Source organism: Doryrhamphus excisus, chromosome 12 (genome assembly GCF_030265055.1).
Source record: "Doryrhamphus excisus isolate RoL2022-K1 chromosome 12, RoL_Dexc_1.0, whole genome shotgun sequence".
Taxonomy (NCBI): domain Eukaryota; kingdom Metazoa; phylum Chordata; class Actinopteri; order Syngnathiformes; family Syngnathidae; genus Doryrhamphus; species Doryrhamphus excisus.
The window spans coordinates 3,450,001-3,471,157 of record NC_080477.1 but is presented as its reverse complement, the minus strand read 5'-3'; the positions used below and the strand labels follow the sequence as shown (position 1 = coordinate 3,471,157).

The window sequence follows — 21,157 nt, the reverse complement described above, 5'->3', positions numbered from 1 at the left end:
TTCCTTGGGAATGTACCTCGACTGCGGTGACTGCAGGTGAGCAAGGAGGAATTTTGTTTTGCTGTGAGTGTTACTGTTGGCTAGCGGTGTGACGGGACACCCAATACACAAGATCGGGTCCACGGAAACGAGACGAGACCAGATGGGATAAACATTAATCAGTGGTCACGTCGTGCTCTTGTGACATCTTGTATGCTTCCAAGCAGCTCATTCAAAGAGACATCTGGTCTCTTAGAGCAGGGGTCCCCAACTGCCGGGCCGGGGACCGGTACCAGTGCATGGAGCATTTGCTACCGGGCCGCACAGAAATAAGAAAGAATTTATTAATGACCGCATTCTGGCCAAATTAACTTTGGCCTGTGCCCCTTGACCAACCACCAATATCCCTGCCTACTCTCTATAGATATAATAATACAACTGGATAGGATGTCGTCATAGAAATCCATTTGAGCTAGCAGTACATCTTGTTTTTTACATCTATGTAGACCCAAATCACACCGGTCCGCGGTGCAAAAAAGGTTGGGGACCCCTGTCTTAGAGAGAAGCAGGAAGACAGCAATGGCGGACTACTGTTTATGTTCAATCTCTGGGTGTGACATCTTTATTTGTACCAAATATTCTAAATGTCACTGTTGTGGGATAAATCAAGTATACAAGCTAATCGAAATATCCCATTTGACGTGCAAACATGCAGCCTGTAGGTGCAACTCATCGTTGCTGCAAATTTAGTAGGTGGGGCTTAAAAACCGGTGTATTCTATAGTCTGGCATAGTCTATAGCAGGGGTGCTCATTAAGTCGATCGCGAGCTACCGGTCGATCGCGGAGGTGGTACTGGTCGATCGCGGCGTGACATTAAAAAAATATCATCCTAGCATCAATGCCGATTGATTGATATACAGGGCAGCCATTCAGATGACAACTGAATGTTGCCCTTCGGGCGACCAATCAAATCAAACAACGTCTCTAAGTGCAGCAGAACTTACGATGTCAGCCTATCATCCATCGCCGTTACTTGATTGACATACAGGACAACCAATCAGATGACAACTGAATTTTGACCTTTAGGTCACCGCTCATGCGTAAACAACGATGCAAAGTGCTAAGCTAGTCGGCGAATTGCGAGATTTTAAAGCCCTCGCTAAAGTTTATGGTCACTAAAATGAGTGAAGGAGCTGGACCAAGTAAAAAGGCAAAAACTGGACCAAGTAAAAAGGCAAAAAACATATCACTTCCATACGGATATGGAATATTATACGGATATTATGATACGTACAAATAATCCTCAATACAGTTGAAAATAAATCGATGTTTTGCATTTTTGTAGTGGGTAGATCATTTTGACTCGGTCATTTTAAAAGTAGCTCGCATGCTGAAAAAGTGTGAGCACCCCTGGTCTATAGTCTATAGATGGCAGTTAATTGGTGTATGGCATCTATTACAGCAGAAAGCTCTATCTGATAAGATACGCAAGCCTGGCCAATAAACACATTCTAGTGGTGCAGTCCGGTGATGCAGAGACCAACAGAAAAAGGAGGCGTACATTCAATCAACTATCAGAATCACCTTCTTTTGACTTCCATTTTTATGAGCCTGTTCCGGAACAACTGACACGGATATGAAGATGGACGGCAACAAAAGTCAAAATGTAGAAAATGATACATTCAACCATATTCCCACATTTGCAAAGGTGACGTACGACGGGCTAATTCAAGTTGATACAGCACTTTTGACTTGTCGGCAGCAGAAGAGAAGGGAGAATCATGGGAGATGAGCGGCCCTTGAGTTATTCATAGCCTCTCCATCAGATTTGTTAAGGGGATTGGAGGCAATTTAAGGGGCCTCCGTCGACTGTTTGACTCGAGCGGCATTATGTCTCTCTATTCCATTTTGCTGAGCCGCACTGTGGGGATAAAGACCGGGCTTCCTATTAGCCTCTGTATAAACAGATAGGGCCGTGCTAGACAGGCGCTAAGCCTCGGCAGGGAAAGAGAACTCTGACACTGAGGAGAAGAGACAGCAGAAATGTATCTGCTTCTCCGTATTTCACAGGCATGCGTGTTTCCGCAATATGTAGGCCAGTTAGCATCATGGCTGCGGATCAAGAGGTGCTGTGACCGAACCAAGGATGAGTCACTGGATGAGCGCGTTAAGTGAAAAAAATGTAAAGCAGCCGGAGCGCTGGGTGGAACGTGCTTGTTGTAATGCCGTGCGCCCTCCACATTCACAGCGCATCAACGTACAGTCGCTCCTGCGAACGAGATGCGGTGCGGTGCTGCACCACGGAAAACTACAGCCTCGATGACCAACGTTCTGATGAACAAAAATACCTGGCGTAGATTGACACTAAAATTGCATGACGATACATAAGTCATGGTAATGGTTTTATTTTTTATATGGGAATTTGTTTTATTCATGCATCAGATTACAATTGCATCCCATAATCAGTTCCCAGTTCCACATGTCCAAAAGGAGTAGGAAGAAGCAAAGCTTATTAAATCCTACCCCTCCATCTGGTACTTTTACAATCAGTAGCTGTAACATTTGTTCACTTCCTGCTTTCCTAATATAATTTAATTATTTTATTTATTTTTTTAATTTTTGTCACGTACCGAAGTACAAGGTGATATGACCATACAATGCCATAATGGGTACCATAGTAAGTATCAATATAGTGATATATATAGCACATCATGACTGGTTCAAGACTCTTCATCCTTGTATTTAGCAAACATCAACTGCTTGTGTTGTTTCTTGAATTGGCTCATCGTTGTGCATTGTTTGATTTCCTTACTCAATCCATTCCATAGTTTGATTCCACATACTGAAATGCTATGGCTAGCATAACGTAGTCCTAGCATAGAAGTGTTTCAAATGTACTTCTTCCCTGAGATCATATTTCTTCTCTCTTGTAGACAAGTATTGGATGACATTTTTAGCTAATTGATTATTTTTAGCCTTATGCATTATTTTAGCTGTTTGAAGATGAACTATATCAGCAAGTTTAAATATTTGTAATTTTAGAAATAAGGAGTTAGTATGTTTTTTGCAGTACATTTAGCGAGTGAAGATTGCTTTTATAGTTATTAGCCCATATTTCCCCACATCGTTGGATGTGTAACTTCTTAATGACGTTTTAACCAAACAGGACAAAAATCTACCATCTCACCTCAAAAGAGGCGCTTTTGGAGTTGCTTCTTTTCTTGAGGAAGAAGCTTTACCTGAGGATAGCTTTGCAAAAAAAAAAAAAACACTCTTCGCTATCGCAGTCTAACTATTGTAAAATAAAACCTGCCACTCTGCCCACAATTCATCAATCAATTACAGACGTGGAAGCAGTAAGTTTTATTTATACACGACTGACATACAGCAGGCTTCACGACACATCTGAAAATACCTACAAGCTATCAGTTAGCTAGAGGCATTGGACTTGTTGGATCATTTTACTTTTCTCCAGCAAATAGACTGACTGAGTTCGACTTTGCTGTGTGAGTGCAATGTTTGAATGTTTGACAAATGACTTTTTGTCAAATGTTACCATACGTTTGGTCCACTTTACCACAGCACTGACGACCACTGACACTGAAGTACAATTGGTGAAAAATAGTACTTTAGAATATGGGGCCTAAATTTGAGAGGGGCGAAAGTCGTCTTCTTCATCATTTTGTCTCGTTTAATCCCCTCCCAGATAGTCAAGCACATCCTTCTTCCAGCATTGACCAACACCATTGAAGTTCTTGACGGCAGATCTTATCGATGTAAACAATCATGGCGGAGCAGAACACATCCACGGCCGAATGAGCAGCAGTCATGAGGGAAGATGACTGGATATAAAAGCACAGCAGTATGTGGGAGGTATAAGAGAGACACAATGCAGAGAAATGTGGCTCATTATTCTCCTCACACCAGCACCCCGTTACTCTTATGGCTCTCCGACACACACACACACACACACACACACACACACACACACACACACACACATACACACAGCTCAGTAATGTGCAGTCATTTTATCCCGCCAGCTTGTGCTTTCAAAGCTTCCAATTAGCAGCTTATCACAAGTGCTGCTGTGCTCTTGCAGAAGGAAGTGGGAGCATTTGAGTTCGGGTTCAGCACCGACTCACGAGGGAAGTCAGCTAAGTTCCCAACGTGGCGTACGACTTGCAGCGCGCTGGACAGCGCAGACTGGACAACATGTCCTAATTGGCCGACCGCACGGCATATTTCAAAAACCCTCCACTTGTCTCGTCCTTGCTTGGGGTCGTCTTTTGGTCTTTTGTCCTGAACTTTACCTGCCAGGAAGGAGGGCGGCGGGGTGATTAGAGTCTCTGAGGAGTTGGTTAAAAGTTAAACTAGTCAAAGTGTCTTTTGAAGGCAGGGTAAAATAGTCGTGAGATAATGAGAACGAGAAACTCAATAAAAGATCCAATTTAATAATGAATTCAAGAATGCCCCTAAAAACAACCACAGTCGCACTCTTATGCGTTAACATTGACCCCCGACTGACCCTACCGGGTGGAGTACATGGTGGTACCTGCATTTGCCAGTGGACAAGGTTTTGGTAGAGAACCGGTCCCCCAGAGGATGTACACCTCCATAATTGTCTAAATCTAAAACAAATGTAAACGAGACATGTGAATCATGACTTGAGCCCGAGAAGGGCGAGGAGGAGGAGTCGTGTTACATGCTAGCCGCACACCTGCTAAAAGGCCTCGCGGCAGCAGCAGACGTGCATCGAGACGGCGGTGCAGACCGGAGTTGACAGGCCGCGACTGCGACTCCTGCATTAGGTCCTGATGTGCTGTGCGCTTGTACATGGGCGCTGTCAACATGCTGCAAGCTGTTACTACGCTAAGCATCCCGAGGTGATGCCAAAAGAGAAGCTTTGAAGGGGGAAGAAGGAAGCAAAAGGATGGAGGTTGGCATGTGCATTCAATAGGGTGACAGGCAGGAAACGGTCATGTGAAAAAATTTCAATGTCAAAAGTCGAAAATGTGCCAAAATGTCACATCGTTGACCATTTCGCTCATGGTTATCAAGCTTTAGCGACAGACGTGTTACGTGGAAGCTACCATGCCTTGACCACACCTATAGGAGGCGGCACAAATGGCATTTACGGTCATAAGAACACCCAATGTGCACTCCGGTGAGTCAACCAACTTGAAGGTTGCTGGTTTGATCCTCAGTGCCCCTGTGACCAAGAAAAAGGCCATCATCAGCATCGTCTTGGTCTTTGCTCTTTTCTTCCCCATTTGTGGCGTATTTTTCATTTCCCAAATAATCGTAGTTGGAATGTCGTTATGCAGCTGGACTAGCCGGCGCCTTCTGATATTACGACTTTATTATATATTTCAATATTTTCATTGTTCCTCGTCATCAGGATGTTATTGTTGTTAGATTACAACTTTTTCTCCTCATATTTTGACTTCATTCTTTTTGCTTTTTGAACAATGTTTTCCTTTTCTTGGGTTATTATGGGCAGCAAATGGCCCCCGGGCTGCAATTTGGACACCTTGACCTGCCCCATTAGCGAGTTGCGTGGTGTGTGATGCTGACACTATGCCAGGAAAATGAAATACCGCCGCAGCGCGAGCAGCCACGGAGTACAAACAAACACGTCGTCGCGTGCTGGAGCCCCTGGAGGTTGCCGGGGAGACGTTGTGAAGAATGTCGACTGATCTCAGATCGCTGTTATGGGGCACAAATGTCACCTTGGCGCGTTGTGTTTGCGCGTCTGAGCCAGGCTGACAGTAATGAGACGACAAGAGGAGGCCGAGGGCGGCGAGCGCATGTGGCGGCGCCGCGGCTTGTGTACAGTCGCGTAGCCGTCAGTCACGTCCTGCGTGTTGTTCTGTCGGCATCGATTGGCTTTTAAGCCTCGCCCGTGCTGCATGAAGCCTCGACCGGGCGGGCGAGGGCCGGCCCGTGGCATTCTGGAGGGAAATGTCACGAGTCTCCGCCAGTGAAACGGACACTTTGTCTGGAACTGGAGGCACGCCAGCGTCACGGTGGGTCGAGGAACGAGGCCAGGCCATAATATTAGGCACACCATCCATTGAGAAGCATTGCAAGAGCTGTGGAGCTTTGGAGAATCCTCCCCGACAAGCCCGGTTCTGATGTCTCCGTCGTCTTAGAAAGGAGAAAGCTATTTATTTGCTTGTCATCCTCTTCTCAGCATCTAATGGCTTTTATTCCGATTTCATCCTTCTGAAGACTTAATAAACACTGCCGCCGTGTTTTTATCCTTTTTGTTTTTTCACCTTTTTCTATAGCGTGTGGGGTGACGATAGCGTGCCTCAGCCTGCAGTAATTGGTAAAAGAAGAAGCGATCGTGAGTAGGCTGCGTCAACAAATGCCCGATTGGGAACCAAGTGTGAACACAGTAAAGCGGTCCCCAAGCCGTGGGGGCTGTGCTCATTTCAGGGGGGGGTTCAAATGATATTTTATGATGATCCCAGTGAGTTTCCTTTCAGAGAATACTTCATTGGTTGGGCCTTAAGTTGTGACATCGTGGAAATCTCGTCAAGTTCTTGTACTTGTTAACAAGCTATGGTAGCTGAGGAGAAATGATGAAAAGAACTGAACAATAACTGAAAAAGAAATGAAAAGAACCTGATGATGTCACGTAGAACCAGGGTGTCCAAAAGGAGAACGCCTATTATTAGTATCAACTTCGGTATTTCAGCTTTTTTTGTTGTTGCAAATATTTCAATTTTCTTTTTAAATGATCTTGGTACATTTTCTTTCTTTGTCTTTATTCCCATAATCTCATAACTTCTTCCCTCAATCTAATTTTACAGAAATGACAGCTTTTCCCTAATTTTCTGACTTCAAAAATGTTTTTTTTTCTTGAATATTTAAATTATATTTTTCCTCATAATATACAGAGTTTTTTCTCTTAATATTTTGATTATGTTCTTGTACAATTACAGCTGGGTTTGTTTTCATTTCTGCTGATATTTTCCCACAACTATTTCAACTTCATCTAAATTTTATTTTCAAAATTATGACTTCATTCCCATAATATTTTCACTTTATTTTTCTAACATTGTAACTTTTTCCAATTTTTTTATAATCTTTTATCTGTTTTTCATATTAAAGTATATATGTATTTTTTTTACGACATCATATCGACGTTATTTTTGTAAAAATAATTTTTTCTCTTTATATTACATCTATACATCTTATATTTTTACTTTATTCTTGGAAAATTACTCCTGAAATTTATGTTTAGAACGTCACCTTGGACGCCCTTGACGTAGAAAGAGTACAGTACTTTAAGTTTGAAAAGTTAGAAATGAAAGATGGGGCCCCTTTAAAATCCAATTTTCCTTCCAAAGTAGAAAAACGAACCGCCTCCTAAAAAGTCATTCATATATTAATGCTTTACATGAACGGACACACTTTTTGCTCAAAACGAGCGGCAGCGGCGGCACGCACATCTTCCGTGTCGCGCCCGCCCTCCCCGGCTCGGTGGCCCGGACCCATGCAGGCTTGGTCCACTGATTTGTGGTCCTGTCCTCCTGCGGAGGAGGCAGCAGACTGTGAAACAAGATTTTCAAAAACTTGGCCATGGCCCACAAAGTGGAGTTACTTGAGGGTCAGCGGGGGCAGGATGAAACTTCCTTTTAAAAAATGCATTTGTGCCGCCGGCTCACCTGCTGACACTGGTGCCGCCGCGTTCTTATTAATGCGGTGAAATACAACATCAATTTCCGCCCACTCTAAATGGTCTGGAAAAAAAAATCACTTGAGAGACGTGGCCGTTTCTCTCCGAGGAGGCTCTGCTGGGCCTCCGTAACATCGTCTCGTAATATGATGGCGGTGGTTTCTATTAATACGCTCAGTCCGGCTCCTTCACTCGCCTGTCGCACTTTCACAATGATCTAACCTCACGCGTGCAACAGAATATCAATACCTCCACACGTATGTTCTTGGTGAGATCCGCGTGAACATGCTAACACACTCGCATAATCCGGAGAAGGGCACAAAGTGAATACATGGTCTCCAAGCTAATTCGACTTACCGCCCCAATCGATCAAAATGGCTCATTCGCAAAAACACGGGAAAACATCGCTGCAGAGAATGGAGCCGTGCTATTCCCGGAAGACATAATCTCCTAAAACCATTACGGGGGAACAACGTAGGTGCAGCAGCTTCGGGGGGAGAGAGGATTATGGCCCAACACACACACACATGCATACACACACACACACACACACACACACACACACCATCAGTGATGTGCATGTGTGTGAACAGAGTGCTCACAGGACTACTGTAACAAGCATAGCAAAGCCCGATTCCACACACTGGATGGAATATTGTGTATATAAGCGTGTATATAAGTGTGTATATGTGTGTGTGTACGTGCGTACATGATGCACCTTTTTGGTGTTGCGGCAAAGAGGGAGGATCTACTTTGTATCTATTTGTGTGAACTAATTAAATATCTAGGGAGTACACACACACACACAAAATATTGAAAATCTAGTAAACAAACATTTGGCTCTGCAGCAAAACCTTGTGGAAGCTGAAATAACTTTGGACTGCGTTTGCATCTTCAGTGCATACCCACACTAGGCCAGGGCTTCTCCAGCAGCGGCGCCTGGCTAAGACGTCAGGGGAGCGCGAGTGAGCTTAACTTGGAAATAGTTCCAAGGTGTTGCAGATGTTATCACATTTGGACAAACGCTTGCGAAAGCAGCTCACCCGGCGGTTTGTACAAATGCCTCCCATCGCTTCTACGCCGCTTTAGTGGATTATTTCCAGCCCTTCTGATGAGCTCTGGCACGCAAGGTGGCGGCTGTCCTTCATGACTGGTGAGGGGAGCGATCGCAGTACATTTTATGACCACAAATTGGAAAGGACTTGCCAGAGTCGGGATGTGACGCAGACCCAAGAAAAGGGCTTTGAAGAAGGATGATTTTCTTAGTTGTTGTTGCATTCGATGGCGTGATCGGTTGGCAGAGGTGGGAGGAAGTCTCTGTTTTCCAAGTCTCAAGTCCAGAGGTACAAGTCCAAGTCAGATCTCAACAGGTCAATGCTTGACATCGTCCAGACCTTACAAGTCTTAAGGCCTGTTAAGTATTTAGCATATAAAGGCATTGCAGAGAGTAGTCAAATCTGCCCAACGCATTGCCGGAGCCCCACTTCCTGCCATTGGGGACATCTACAGGAAGCGTTGTCTCAGGAGGGCATCACAAATTGCCAAAGACTCACACCACCCAGCACACAGACTGTTTGCCCTCCTACCCTCAGGGAGGCGCTATAGGAGTGTACGGACAAGAACCACCAGGTTCAGGAACAGCTTTTTCCCAACAGCTGTCTCCTTGCTGAACTCTGCCCCCCATTGCCCACCCATTCCACTACTTACATCCCCCCGCTGACCTATGCCCTCCCCCATCACTTCATTGCACGATTGTACTATTGCACTATTGTACATATACTATCTGTTGATTCATTGATCATACTGTTTATAATTTATATAATCTGCAATAACCATACTCTACTCTAGTCACTTCACTGCAATACTGTACATATTACTGCTATTATATATTGTCATATCCATACTGTTTATAATCTGTATAATCTACAATAGCCATATTATAGTCATTTCCATACCCTAGTCACTCCATTGCAATACTGTGTATATTACTGTTATTATATATTGTCATACCCATACTGTTTATAATCTGTATAATCTACAATAGCCATATTATAGTCATTTATATCCCTGTACATATCCTCACTGTATTATAGTCATAGCCTGTATAGTTTTATTTACATAGATCTGTCCATACTAATGTACTTATAAAAAATTGCACTTCTGGTTGGATGCTAACTGCATTTTGTTGCCCTGTACAAGTGACATGAGCAATAACAATAAAGTTGAATCTAATCTAATCTAATATAAAACAGCATGACAACTAATAATCATCCAGCAGTGAATTAGTGGGCAATATTGTCAAAACGTACTAATCATGTGACAATGCAGGAAACGCCATACCTGCAGCTCAGTGGTTGTTCATCTACTGGATTTACCAAAGCCGCTATTTAAGAAAGTCTCTCTCCACAGTCCAAAACGGATCAATCTAGTTGTTGACCATCCTTGAATACTCACAAATCATTCACTACCCACCACGACTGGATGCTGCACTGTGCGGTTCCGTGCCTCGTTGCCTAGCGATGGGTCATTATGCCAGGATTGTCTCCACCCCCCAAAATGGAATCTATAAGGTGCAATTACAAGCGTTGCCCCCCCCCCAGGTAGTTTTTGATGGCTCGCTGCTGGCTGCTGCTGCCTCTGAATTGATGCAAAATGGCTGCGGCGGGTTGGCGTGCCGATAAGGACATCTCCCGCTGCCGTTCGGCTTTTGCGGCTTTGAATCTTCGGAGCGATTGAAGCACCTGCTCACGTCAGATGTCTGTTGTGTGGAACCCGACCTTTGGGATGCCGCTGCTCATTAGAAGCCCAACACAACCACTGGGTCTATGGAAATACACTACGTGGACAACACGCCAATGATGCGACCGTACATGCGAGGCACATATTGGGGCCCAGGCATGTTTACTTAACTGCAGAAGTGCCAGGCGTCTGTTTGAGGTCAGCCCGTTTTCTTCTCAATATCCAATTATATACAAGAAAGATCTCTCCAAGGATCTTCTACCCTCTGTAAACAGTCGTCCTCGCTATAATTGTGGTTCCAATATCGCTCCCTCGCTGTATCGCTATTTCAGGGCTGACTATGGCATTTTATCAGGCAAGAAACATGGAAAGAAAAGTTAGATGTGGCATTGTGGTCACTCGGCACCTTTCACGCTGCATGGAGACCGGCTACTGAACCAGCAGAGCCGAGCCGTAATGCCACGGCTGAGATGGATGAGATCAAGTAGAAAAAAGGTTCAGTGTGGAAGTGGTTAAATCTTTGGCTTGTTTGGCCTTCTTCCCTACTCCAGTTCAAACACATTCTTATTTTAGAAATAGTGACATGTAGAAATAGGCGCTTATTTATTCGAGGTGATGATGATGATGCGCCACCTGGCCAATATTTCAGGCGTGCCATAGTCATAGAAACGCCATAGTCTATCTTTACAAGCCATTTTGGACAGAGGTTGCTCAATCCGTCTAACAAAAGATGGAATGTCCCAACACTTTTGTCCATATAGTGTATTTGCAAGAGTACAAAGTGAAGCGCGCAGCCCTTTGAGGGACAACTCAAATGGATTTTCCCTGAATGGGATGCACTATTAAAGACAGAAGGAAGTGTCACAAAATGGGAGAAGGACAAAAAAGGCATATTTTTGTGGTGCAGTAGAAGACTGGAGGCGCCCCGTTGTAAAAAAAAAGAAAGAAAGAAAGAAAGAAAGAAATTACAAGACGTGCGCAGAAAGTAGCCGGCAGGTCAGTGGGCTGTAGAGTCCAATCCTCACATTAAATGAGGCCCTGACACCGGCTAGCAAACAATTCCAGACTTTTGAATGCTGGCGGCGTGGAGGCGGCGGCCTCGGACAAAACGTCGTCGTGGGACCGTTAACAGCCGAGACGCTGGATTGAAAATGGACTCGTGGCACTTCACTAAAACACCCTCACCCCCTCCAAACGATGTTAAGGATCCGTGAGGAGCGTCTCCGTTTTAGGAGCCCTTCTCTGGACTAATATTCAATAATCATATTTGACAGAATTTATGTCTCGTGAGTGACTGCTGATTAACTTTTCTCTTGCTCTTACTCCCCAGAAAGGCCTTCAGCGCCGTCCAAACCCCCCTGCACTTGTCCAACTTGACATAAGCCAAATACCACATCCAACACCGTAACATTAAGGACTGGTGCAGGAGGACAGTGTTAGCAACACTAGCATCGCTAAGTGCTGCTAACGTGCTGACATTACACTCACATTTTAGAAGCATCATCATCGTCCAGTGAGTTCTCAGTCACGCCCCCCCCCTATTTTAAATACTAAGAACCTGCTAACATCCACGTATTTATCTGTACTCTACAGACTGAAGCTGAAACAGAAACTGAAACAACATGGAGGGCATACGAGCATATGGCAGAGTCAAAGTGAATGTGGGGTGTTATACATCTGTACATTTTGGCAGGTCTGCACGGACGCCGACGCCTCCTTTTACAGTTCACTGCTCGTATACACGACCCGATCTCATTGAGGGGTGGGTCAGACGCATTTTACGTTACGTTATGATTCCATGAAAAGCCGCAACTTCCAAAACTAGTGTCTTTTCACAAAAGTGTGTGAGGAAGAAGATGGATTTTTGTCACGGCGCTCATGAACAGGCTCCGGGGACAGATATTAGTATCAGAACAACATTAAAAAGGCCGTTTTGCATAATAGGATACCTTTAAGGCACCCTAATTGCTGGTATTACAAGAAAATGGTGCATTATGGGAGAACCCTGCTGCATCTAAAGCAGCAGCCAATAAAAAACACAACAACTAGAAGCTCATGTAGTGGAATGGAGACCGACGGTGGAGGGCGGACCTCCACCAAGGCCAATTTCTCCTGAGCTGAAGGCTGATGAGTGGTGCAGTTGAACGCCAGTCTGGTAGAGGGCGCTAAAGTCCATTTGAAGGTCAGCACCAGCCGTCATACATTTTTAGTTTTTATTCACCCAGGCAGCGTCTAAAAGACTATTGCCTCACTTAGCTCTGAATGCAAGTGGACGCTAACTGGAAAACGTGCAAATCAATTTCTCAATCTGTCTATTTATACAGATCTGCGCTAAAATAAAATGTAAATGTAATAAAAGAATGGTATAAAAGAACGTACTGTATTTTCCCGACTATTTCCGAAGAGTACTGATGGTCAAGCTATAGTCAGAGCAAACGTTAAGCGTCATGGCGCCACTCCGAACAACATTCAATTCACCAAGTTGCTAACATCCATGTATGTATCTGAAACAAGCAGAAGCTGAAATAGGTTTACTCTAGGTAGATGGTGGACACGATAACCCCAGTCCAGGGGTCCTGGGATAGGCTCCAGCATATAACCGCGAGCCTAATGAGGATAAGTGGCACTTTTAGTACGCGTCATGACACCTGGACATACCAGAAAATGTAGACAAATATCAAAAAGCTGCATTTTAACACCCAAACTTCATTTTTGTATTCAGGAAAGAATTCAAATAGAAGCCATTAGAGTCCAAATGACACTAAAACACCAAATTTCTTCATCCACAAAGGTACCGTGTGGTTATAGTTGCACATTACTTACAGACACAGGCAGGCACGTATTAGCACGTGTCCCGTAACAAAAATCCTCCAGTGTGCCGTGTATCGTTTGTCTTTGTGTGGCCGGGGGCATCCCTCATGACCAAAGGCCCTCGTCTGTGTGGTAATGACCGATTAACAAGATGACTAAGATGTTTTACTCCAACATTTTGATCCGGACGCGTTAGTAGTACCTGCCTCTCGGTGGCAGCGCCAGCCAAACTATGTTGACTTTTGTGTAATCCTACCAAATAATGACTTCCATAATTGGACTGTTTGTTTGTGAATTACTGAGATGACAGCTCGTCTTGCAACAACGACGAGTTCACAAAACAGGAAAAGACATGAAAGTTTGAAGACAGGGGAACTTGTGGCTTTGCGGCGGTTAATAAAAGTAATTGATGCGAAACGCAATCTGCAATGAGGCACATGAAATATTAATAACAGCAAACTATTGCTGGCGGGATCAGAGTCAGCCACAAAAGCGCCATTTATTTGACTTGCATTCATTCCTAAACAGACGAGAAATTAAAATGCGCGCAGGTTAAAACGACGGCAGCCCCGGGGGCTAAAAACCACACGGCACGGGAAGATACCTGCAGTGCGTACGACATCGCTAAATCCTGCATGATTACCTTAAACATGAGGATTAGTCTCCAGACAGAATGGGGGGGGGGGGTCTAGCCACTAAGTATAAGTGACAGCATCGCACTTAGCCAACAGAGAGACAGGAGTGAAGAACAAGAAAAAGTGAAAGAAAATGGCTACTTCTTTCCCTCGTGTTAAATTTGGGTTTCTGGCCTCCTGATTGAGTCCTGCTGTTTTCTCAGGCGCACCGTGCCGACACGTAGACGCGTAGATGCTCGAGGTATCTTCTCACATTCACAGTTGAGGCTGTAAAATAAGCATGAACTCGTTCAATACCAAAGGCGTATTTCTACCCTTTTTAAACCCGAATGCTCGCTCCCACATTCATATCTTTTACCTTTGTTTCGGCGTGACAGGCAAAAAGAGACACAAGAGGTCACGTTTCATATGCATCGGTTTTAAGCCACAGGGTGGCAGAAGTGCTTTTGAGCTTGGCACGGATCTCTTCCATGTATCGGCAGCAAGGAGGACGTGAGAGAGCGTGGAGGAGTGGAACGTGCAGAAGGTTACACAATGTAGCGGCATTTTAACTCAGTCACACACACACACAATTCCCTGATTAAATGGGTCCAAAGTGAAGTGGTGCCGCTAAACTCAATGGTTCAAATCACTTTTTTAGTTTTTGGGAGAAAAACATGGTCCAAAAGTCAAATGATCGCATCTTTTATACTTACAGGACAACTACTTTGCAAAACACTTAAGACAATGGCCAGATCATAATTTTTTACAGTTAAAATCATTTTTCCATTATCATTTCCTCAGCTCATTTATTCATGAAATGAAGCCATTATAGGTTTCTGATGAATAAGTCAAATAAGCAAATAGACGCCTTTGCCAGTGCACCGTCGACTCAGATGGAAACCATGGAAGTAAACACATATTTGAATAAGACGCCACAATAACAATTAGCCCCAGGCCCCACGCTATTGTTTTGTGCCCCCCGCCCCAGATGGAGGAGCGGAGACGCTGAGTCATGCTTCTGCCCGTACCATTGCGGTGAGTCAGCTCGCGTGCCGCTTCGTAATCTTCCACAGGAAATTTGCTTTCCATCTCAGCGCTCGTTTTTTTTTTTCCATCTCCACAATGACTTTTCTTGTATTGTGGAGATAAATAAGGCAAGGCAAACGTAGGACACGGCTAAGCTCTGCGTGTGACGCGGGCGAACCTCCACAATAAGAAATAACGGCAAATCCATGCCGTGAAATATTGAATATTCACAAGACACATCTCAGCCAACTCATTAGGGTGTGAAACTGTCTCCAAACTTTTGCTTGTTCCCGCCAGTGATGCCGGGATTGGCGACTATTGACCGGCTGCCGGGTTGGACGACTGCTCAACCGGACACGAACAGACAACACAGCCGTTAAATCCCGCCCTCGCAGCGCACGGGACGCCGATTAAGCCGGGATTCTGCTGTGGTTTCCACCAGGCTGCATCGTAATCCTGCTGTAGGCAGGCCACTTTCACACAGACATGGGTGCCTGATTAGTGGGGCTCAAAAAACATGCTGTGGCTGTAGTCAACCTCCAGGTGTTGTTTTAATTAAGTGAAGATGGCAGTAGCCACACTGGAAGTGTCATGCCTGGTCAGCATCCAGCAGCTTTATCTAGCTCTGCTTGCACTTTCAAGCGTTGCTACTCACCTGCTGGGTGTGAAAGTCATGCGTGTTACACTTGCCGTACCGTTGTGATACGTGAAAAATAAATGAGAAATGGTATTTTACATTTAAAAAGAAATGAAATAATGAAACCATTCTAATAAAACACTAAAAAAGTAAAAACCTCTACAGGAACTAAAATGTTTCTGATCTCCATCGACCGCAAATGACTCAAATATCAAAAGTATGGATATTTTGACTTGAGAATGGCAGGGCTCGACAATAACGTTGTACCGATGGCCCGGGGCAAGTTAAAACAAAATTCGGGCAAGTAAATCCAATCATTAATATTCCCGTCGGGCAAGTGCATTTTAGCATGCCGTACTGCCAAGAGTTTTTTTAAAGCGGTTCTTGTTGGGTGTTGGTAAAACACGGACTGCGTAATTCCGGTGGTAATTTGCAAACCAATCCTTGCAAATCTTGAAATGGACCAATCAGAATCGTTTTTTTAGACCGCGGTCCGTAATCCACAATCCGCGTTTTACCCACACCCGTTCTTGTTCGCGATCAACCAATCAGCGATCGTTTTACTAGGAAAACATCTATCATGGCGTCCCTGCCAACATCGTCTAATTCTTCAACAACTTGTGAAGGAAAACACCAAAAAGTGATGAACCAGTGTCTCCTAAACAAGTATTTTATTAGCGGCAGCAAATCAAATGATGGCACAGGTGAGTGAATCACATTGCTGTGACAATTTGAAGTGGTCACAATGAAACACCACCCATTAGATCCAATACCAAGTGCTGATTTTGCACAAGCTACAAAACCTAGCGGTTTCATTTCTCTGTGTATTTTTCTCACCTTTGCTTCACAAATTATTGTTTGACCATTGAGCATTTTTTTCTGGATTAAAAACACTTTACTAGTACACAAATGTGTCAAATGTTTCATTGTGGTGCACAACTTATAAATATCACTGCTTACTATGACTACCATGTGTAAGGTAGCATGGCTTGCCATGTTAACATACATCTCCACAAATTTTCAGACATTCCTCCAAATACAATGCATCAGTACTATTATCTGATGAATTATCAGCATATATTGATATATGATATCATTATGGCAGTCTTTTCATTTTACATGGGGCAAGTTCGGGCAAGTAGTTCTCACCTTAAGGATTCCCCATGGGCAAGTCATTTTTGTTTTTAACGTAGAGCCCTGAATGGATTTTAATGCCTGCAAGCTAATATCAGACGTATTGATATTTCCGTATCGATCCACACATCAATATTTGTGGCACCTAATGAGTGCTCTTTCTTATTTTGTATCAACCTAATTATTAGTGCCAGTACATTTGCAACCACCAAATGTCACAGAAAGAGGAGCAATTACATATTAAAGGGGGCCTAATATGCTTTTTTCCACTTTTCTGACCTATAAATGTTGTTAAAATATTGTATTGTCGTGTTAAACAATGATGTTTACACATTTGGAAGCGAGCCCTGGAAGACGTTTGGGCGCTGAACGCTTGGTTTCACTGTGACATCACAGTGCGCCTTGTGAGAAATTACTGGATCCATCCAGCTGTTGACTTCCTTATATGGGTGTGCCCGGGTACGAGCTACACCAGCTGAGTGGGACCAGTCACAGCGGAGTGGGCGTGCCTGGAGGCGGGCCGTGGGTGGAATAAGTTAAAACAAAAATCCAAGGAATTACAGCCGGAATAGGTGTAGATTCTGGAAGATCTAGAAAGCTTTCTGCGCGGATTATGGTGTGTAGCTGCTCCACAGGAGTGCACAACTCAATACGAAGGGAAGAAAATGAGAATAATAATAGGTTCCCTTAAAGAAACACATTCCTGAAATATGCCACCCTGTCAATAGTGAAACTTATTAAGTTGAATTACTAAAATAAACGATTTTTAATCTTCATTTGTATGACATTTAAATTATCTGAAAATATTCCAACATATAAATATTCAAATATTTTATATAATATATAATTTTAAACAATTTAATGTATAATAGTATTTCCAATAATTTATAATTTCATTGAAAAAATATTTAAATTAAATTACAAATGGATGTATGGTTGTATGGATGGATGACGATGTATGGATCATGATGGATCAGGATCATGTCCCATTTGTGGTTTTGCCCCGACTATAATTACAGCATTCACGGTCCATAACCTTATCTGAAACATTTTGTAAACTTTGCTCGGACTTACCAGCAGTTAAGTCCTTGTTGAGGTCAATGAAGGCGTTGGCGTGAGGGATGCGCATATTGATGGGTGAACTCAGAGCACTCTGACACACCGCCATCCTAACAAGGAGAGGAAAAGGCCAAGAAATTTTCTGTGAGAATGCGGTCCAATGTGACTTCATACATCGCTGGTGTCATTAATAAAGGATGAACCCGAGAGGTTCCGGTGTGTTGCCATCGCTCACCTGTTGGTTAGAGAGCAATACTCTGTGGTTGCCTGCCCTGTCACGCCAAATATGTCTGGGATCATGTCGCCGTTAAAGCTGCAGGAAAGGTAGGAGATTGTCACCATTAAAAACACATGAACAAAACTGCAGTTTATGACAGAGAAGCGGCTTTCTTAATAATTATTATACTTACTCCATGACAAGAGGTTGATCTCTGAAGGTTTTGTTCAGCCTGATCCAACCGTCTGTGTCTGCGGAGAGCCAAACAGCGACCATAAATGTCCATATTTGTAAAATAAAACGGCAATTAAACCAAGCGGTGACCTGAGAGTTTATATTACGCATACCTAATGTCTGGTTGTCGCCCCAAAAGATGAAAACAGAAGATGCCATTAAGTTAATCTGAGCTGTGAGGAGAACATCCATCTGGGAATCTCCATCATAGTCGCCAGGGACCACACTGGTGAGGACAGTATCACTGCCACAGGATGAAGGCAATATATTAACATGAGATAATCTCCATCATATTGAGCACCGTGTTGGCCGCATTGAACTCAATGTAAACAATCACCTTGGCAGGATGCCTTTGGAGATGTGCACCCTGGGTTTGAAGTAAGGTGCTTTGGAGTCAGCCAAGAAGATCACCAGCTCAGACTCTGAATTACAACAAGTCATAATTATTAATAAGCAAGTGCTAAATATTACCCACGCTCGAGTCAATGCGCCGATATCATGGTAGCAAGTGGGACTTACGTTCCCTTATAATGAAGATGTCCGTCTGTTTATCGGCGTTGAAATCACCGAACGCCGCCACTGTGCCGTTGTTTTCGGCACCGAACAGGTCGGTCGTAACATCCTGAAGGGCAAGCGTCTTGGACTTCCCGGCGAACGGTACCAAAAACGCCAAAACGACCCAGTTAAACGGCCACATCCTGCAGCAGGTGCGGCGTCTGACAACAACATACACACTGCAATACGGCACACGCCTTTACGGCAGGAGTATATGGCCATGTTTTATACTTTTCCCGACACATAACAGGATAAAAGAAAATGGTTATCTAGACTACCTTTAAACTATTCACACTGGAAGCTGGGGTGAAATGTACGTTATAATTCGCCCAAGTGTGTAAATCGGTGATATATTTCCATTTCCGTGTTTACGTCAGTGACGTGTTCGTATTATTACACTGTTTACAGCGGTGGAAGGATTGGGAAGTTAGTATCTTTATACCGGAAATAGTTGCCTGGCTATGAAAATTAAGGTTTAGTGGTTTTAAAGAGTGTGCAAAATGCGCAGATATAATACAATTTCAAATTCATTTTTCATTTTTTAATTCGTATATCCCGTTAATTGAAGGTCATGGTGACTTTGCTCCACAGATTAATATTTAAGATCGCTTATTTAGTTTTATTTTGAAATTCTCTACTTGACGCTTGGTTTAAACAAGATTACTTGACAGCTTGCAAACATGGCGAGCTTGGCAGATGTCAGTTGGAAACTCCTGGAATTCAAAGCCCGGTCAAAAAGATCAGGTGAGATTGCGTTTACACTTCACGTCTGCTGACAATGATTGTACCGTTTCTGGACTCTATCTGCCCTCCCTTGCCACGTTTAAAGGTGGCTGCATGCGGAGGCGGCGGTCCAAGCATGAAAGGTCAGAGGTTCAAATCTGCAGCATTTAGGGGCTATTTTAAGATCTTCTCACCTCCTCTGCAGCAAAGGTGATTGAACATTGCTTCCAATGTGCACGTATAAAACATTGCATGGTGTCATATCGGTGACTCTTTCAGGTGCTTGTGCAACAGGAAGATTGTGTAGTAAAACTCGAGAAAACATCAACTAGCATTTCTGTCAACATGAGATAGAACAAGCACTTCCCTTAAGTCTGTAGACAACTTATAAACGGAGAAACAGCAATATTCAATAGCCATTCAGTCAATCAAAATCATGCACACTTATTGAATTTGGATGGAATTGGCTTATTTGTATTTGTGTGAGTTTGGTGTGAGTGGTTGTTTGTCTGTATGTGCCCTGTGATTGGCTGGCCACCAGTCCAGGGTGTACCCCGCCTCTCGCCCGAAGACAGCTGGGATAGGCTCCAGCACGCGTGACCCACGTGAGGATAAGAGGTAGAAAATGAATGAATGAATGGCTTATTTGTTGCTAATATTTGATCTCTCAGGATGAATCTGGGGTTGACAGAATATGCGAAGTGGGGAACCGTTTTCGTTGTAAATGTCTGATAACATATTATTCAACAATGCAACAAATGTTTACCGTCCAACAGCTCTACAAGGTACCTACTTCCACCAAACACGGTGCAACCTCGGTTTTTATGATGACGTCATTGCGTGCTTGAACACCTCATTACGTGGACGGGGCCATGAACAGCTCTCCATCAGGAAGCCAGGAGTCAGACACAGACCTACACATTAATTATTGATAATGCAATCATCCCTAGTTTATGGTGTTAATTGGCTCCAGACCGACCGTGATGAGTGAATTCCACAAAGTAGACAGAGTAGACAGAGCGTGACCTCAGGGGTTCAAAGTTGAGTTCCAGCTGTTGTTCCAGCCATCAAGTCTGGTGCTTGTGTGTCTCAGCCAACATTACAGGAACACTACTGATACCTAGTGACGAGTGAAGACTACAACAAATCATCAACACCTTTGAATGCGTCTTCTTAATGCCATTTTAATGCATGAAAATGCTACATTTAGGCCAAAAATATGTAAGATTAGCTGAAATATACATACATTTTGACAAATATTGTGGCGAGGGACGACTATAATTCCCTAACCAGAATCTGTCTGTTTTGTCCCAACTCTAAGGGAAATGAATGCTTTGTTTAGGCACTCGATTACAAGTTAGGACTAGGACTGGTTTGTTAGGCAAAATGTTTGGCCATGCGATAGCGGAATCAAACCGAGGTTCCACTGTATGTAATGCAAATGAATCAAACTGATTGGTTTACATCCGATAATGCATCACTGTTGTACTGCCAATGTTTGCCTTAAAAGCTTTAACGTATTGTAGCAAGATCATCGCACTTAGTGGTGATTGGGTAGAATTCTTCTCGACAGGTTTCTGTTTTCTTGCATGCTGCTGTCTGTGATAACCATCATCATCATCATCATCATCGTCAATGTGGGATGTGATTCATGTTAATTCATGCATGTGTCCGAATGCTAACGTGTGCTACTAACTACCTCCTGCCGTAGATTTGTGATTTAGCTGAGAGGGCG

At 43.7% G+C, this 21,157-nt stretch overlaps 2 protein-coding genes across 7 annotated transcripts in view; one reads left to right on the top strand and one right to left on the bottom strand.

The window, feature by feature from the left end:
* The window catches only part of itfg1 (integrin alpha FG-GAP repeat containing 1), a 111,268-nt gene extending 92,288 nt beyond the window's left edge, over nt 1-18,980 (bottom strand). Inside the window, exons 1-6 of the mRNA XM_058089432.1 lie at nt 18,664-18,980; nt 18,482-18,566; nt 18,258-18,388; nt 18,104-18,161; nt 17,929-18,006; nt 17,709-17,803 (exon numbers count right to left, since the gene is read on the bottom strand). Of these exons, the coding sequence (XP_057945415.1) occupies nt 17,709-17,803; nt 17,929-18,006; nt 18,104-18,161; nt 18,258-18,388; nt 18,482-18,566; nt 18,664-18,841 (625 nt within the window). The 5' untranslated portion in view covers nt 18,842-18,980. The remainder of the gene's footprint in view (nt 1-17,708; nt 17,804-17,928; nt 18,007-18,103; nt 18,162-18,257; nt 18,389-18,481; nt 18,567-18,663) is intronic.
* A 378-nt stretch (nt 18,981-19,358) lies between these two features.
* The window catches only part of phkb (phosphorylase kinase, beta), a 71,279-nt gene continuing 69,480 nt past the window's right edge, over nt 19,359-21,157 (top strand). For 2 of the 6 annotated variants that reach the window (XM_058088777.1, XM_058088774.1), the window contains exons 1-2: nt 19,359-19,443; nt 21,134-21,157. The exon at nt 21,134-21,157 is cut by the window's right edge and continues 81 nt beyond it. Coding sequence is in view for 1 of the 6 variants with exons in the window: in XM_058088773.1 (XP_057944756.1) it covers nt 19,380-19,443 (64 nt within the window). In the remaining 5 variants the exon portion in view is untranslated. The other 4 variants (XM_058088775.1, XM_058088773.1, XM_058088780.1 and 1 more) reach the window with 4 other exon arrangements.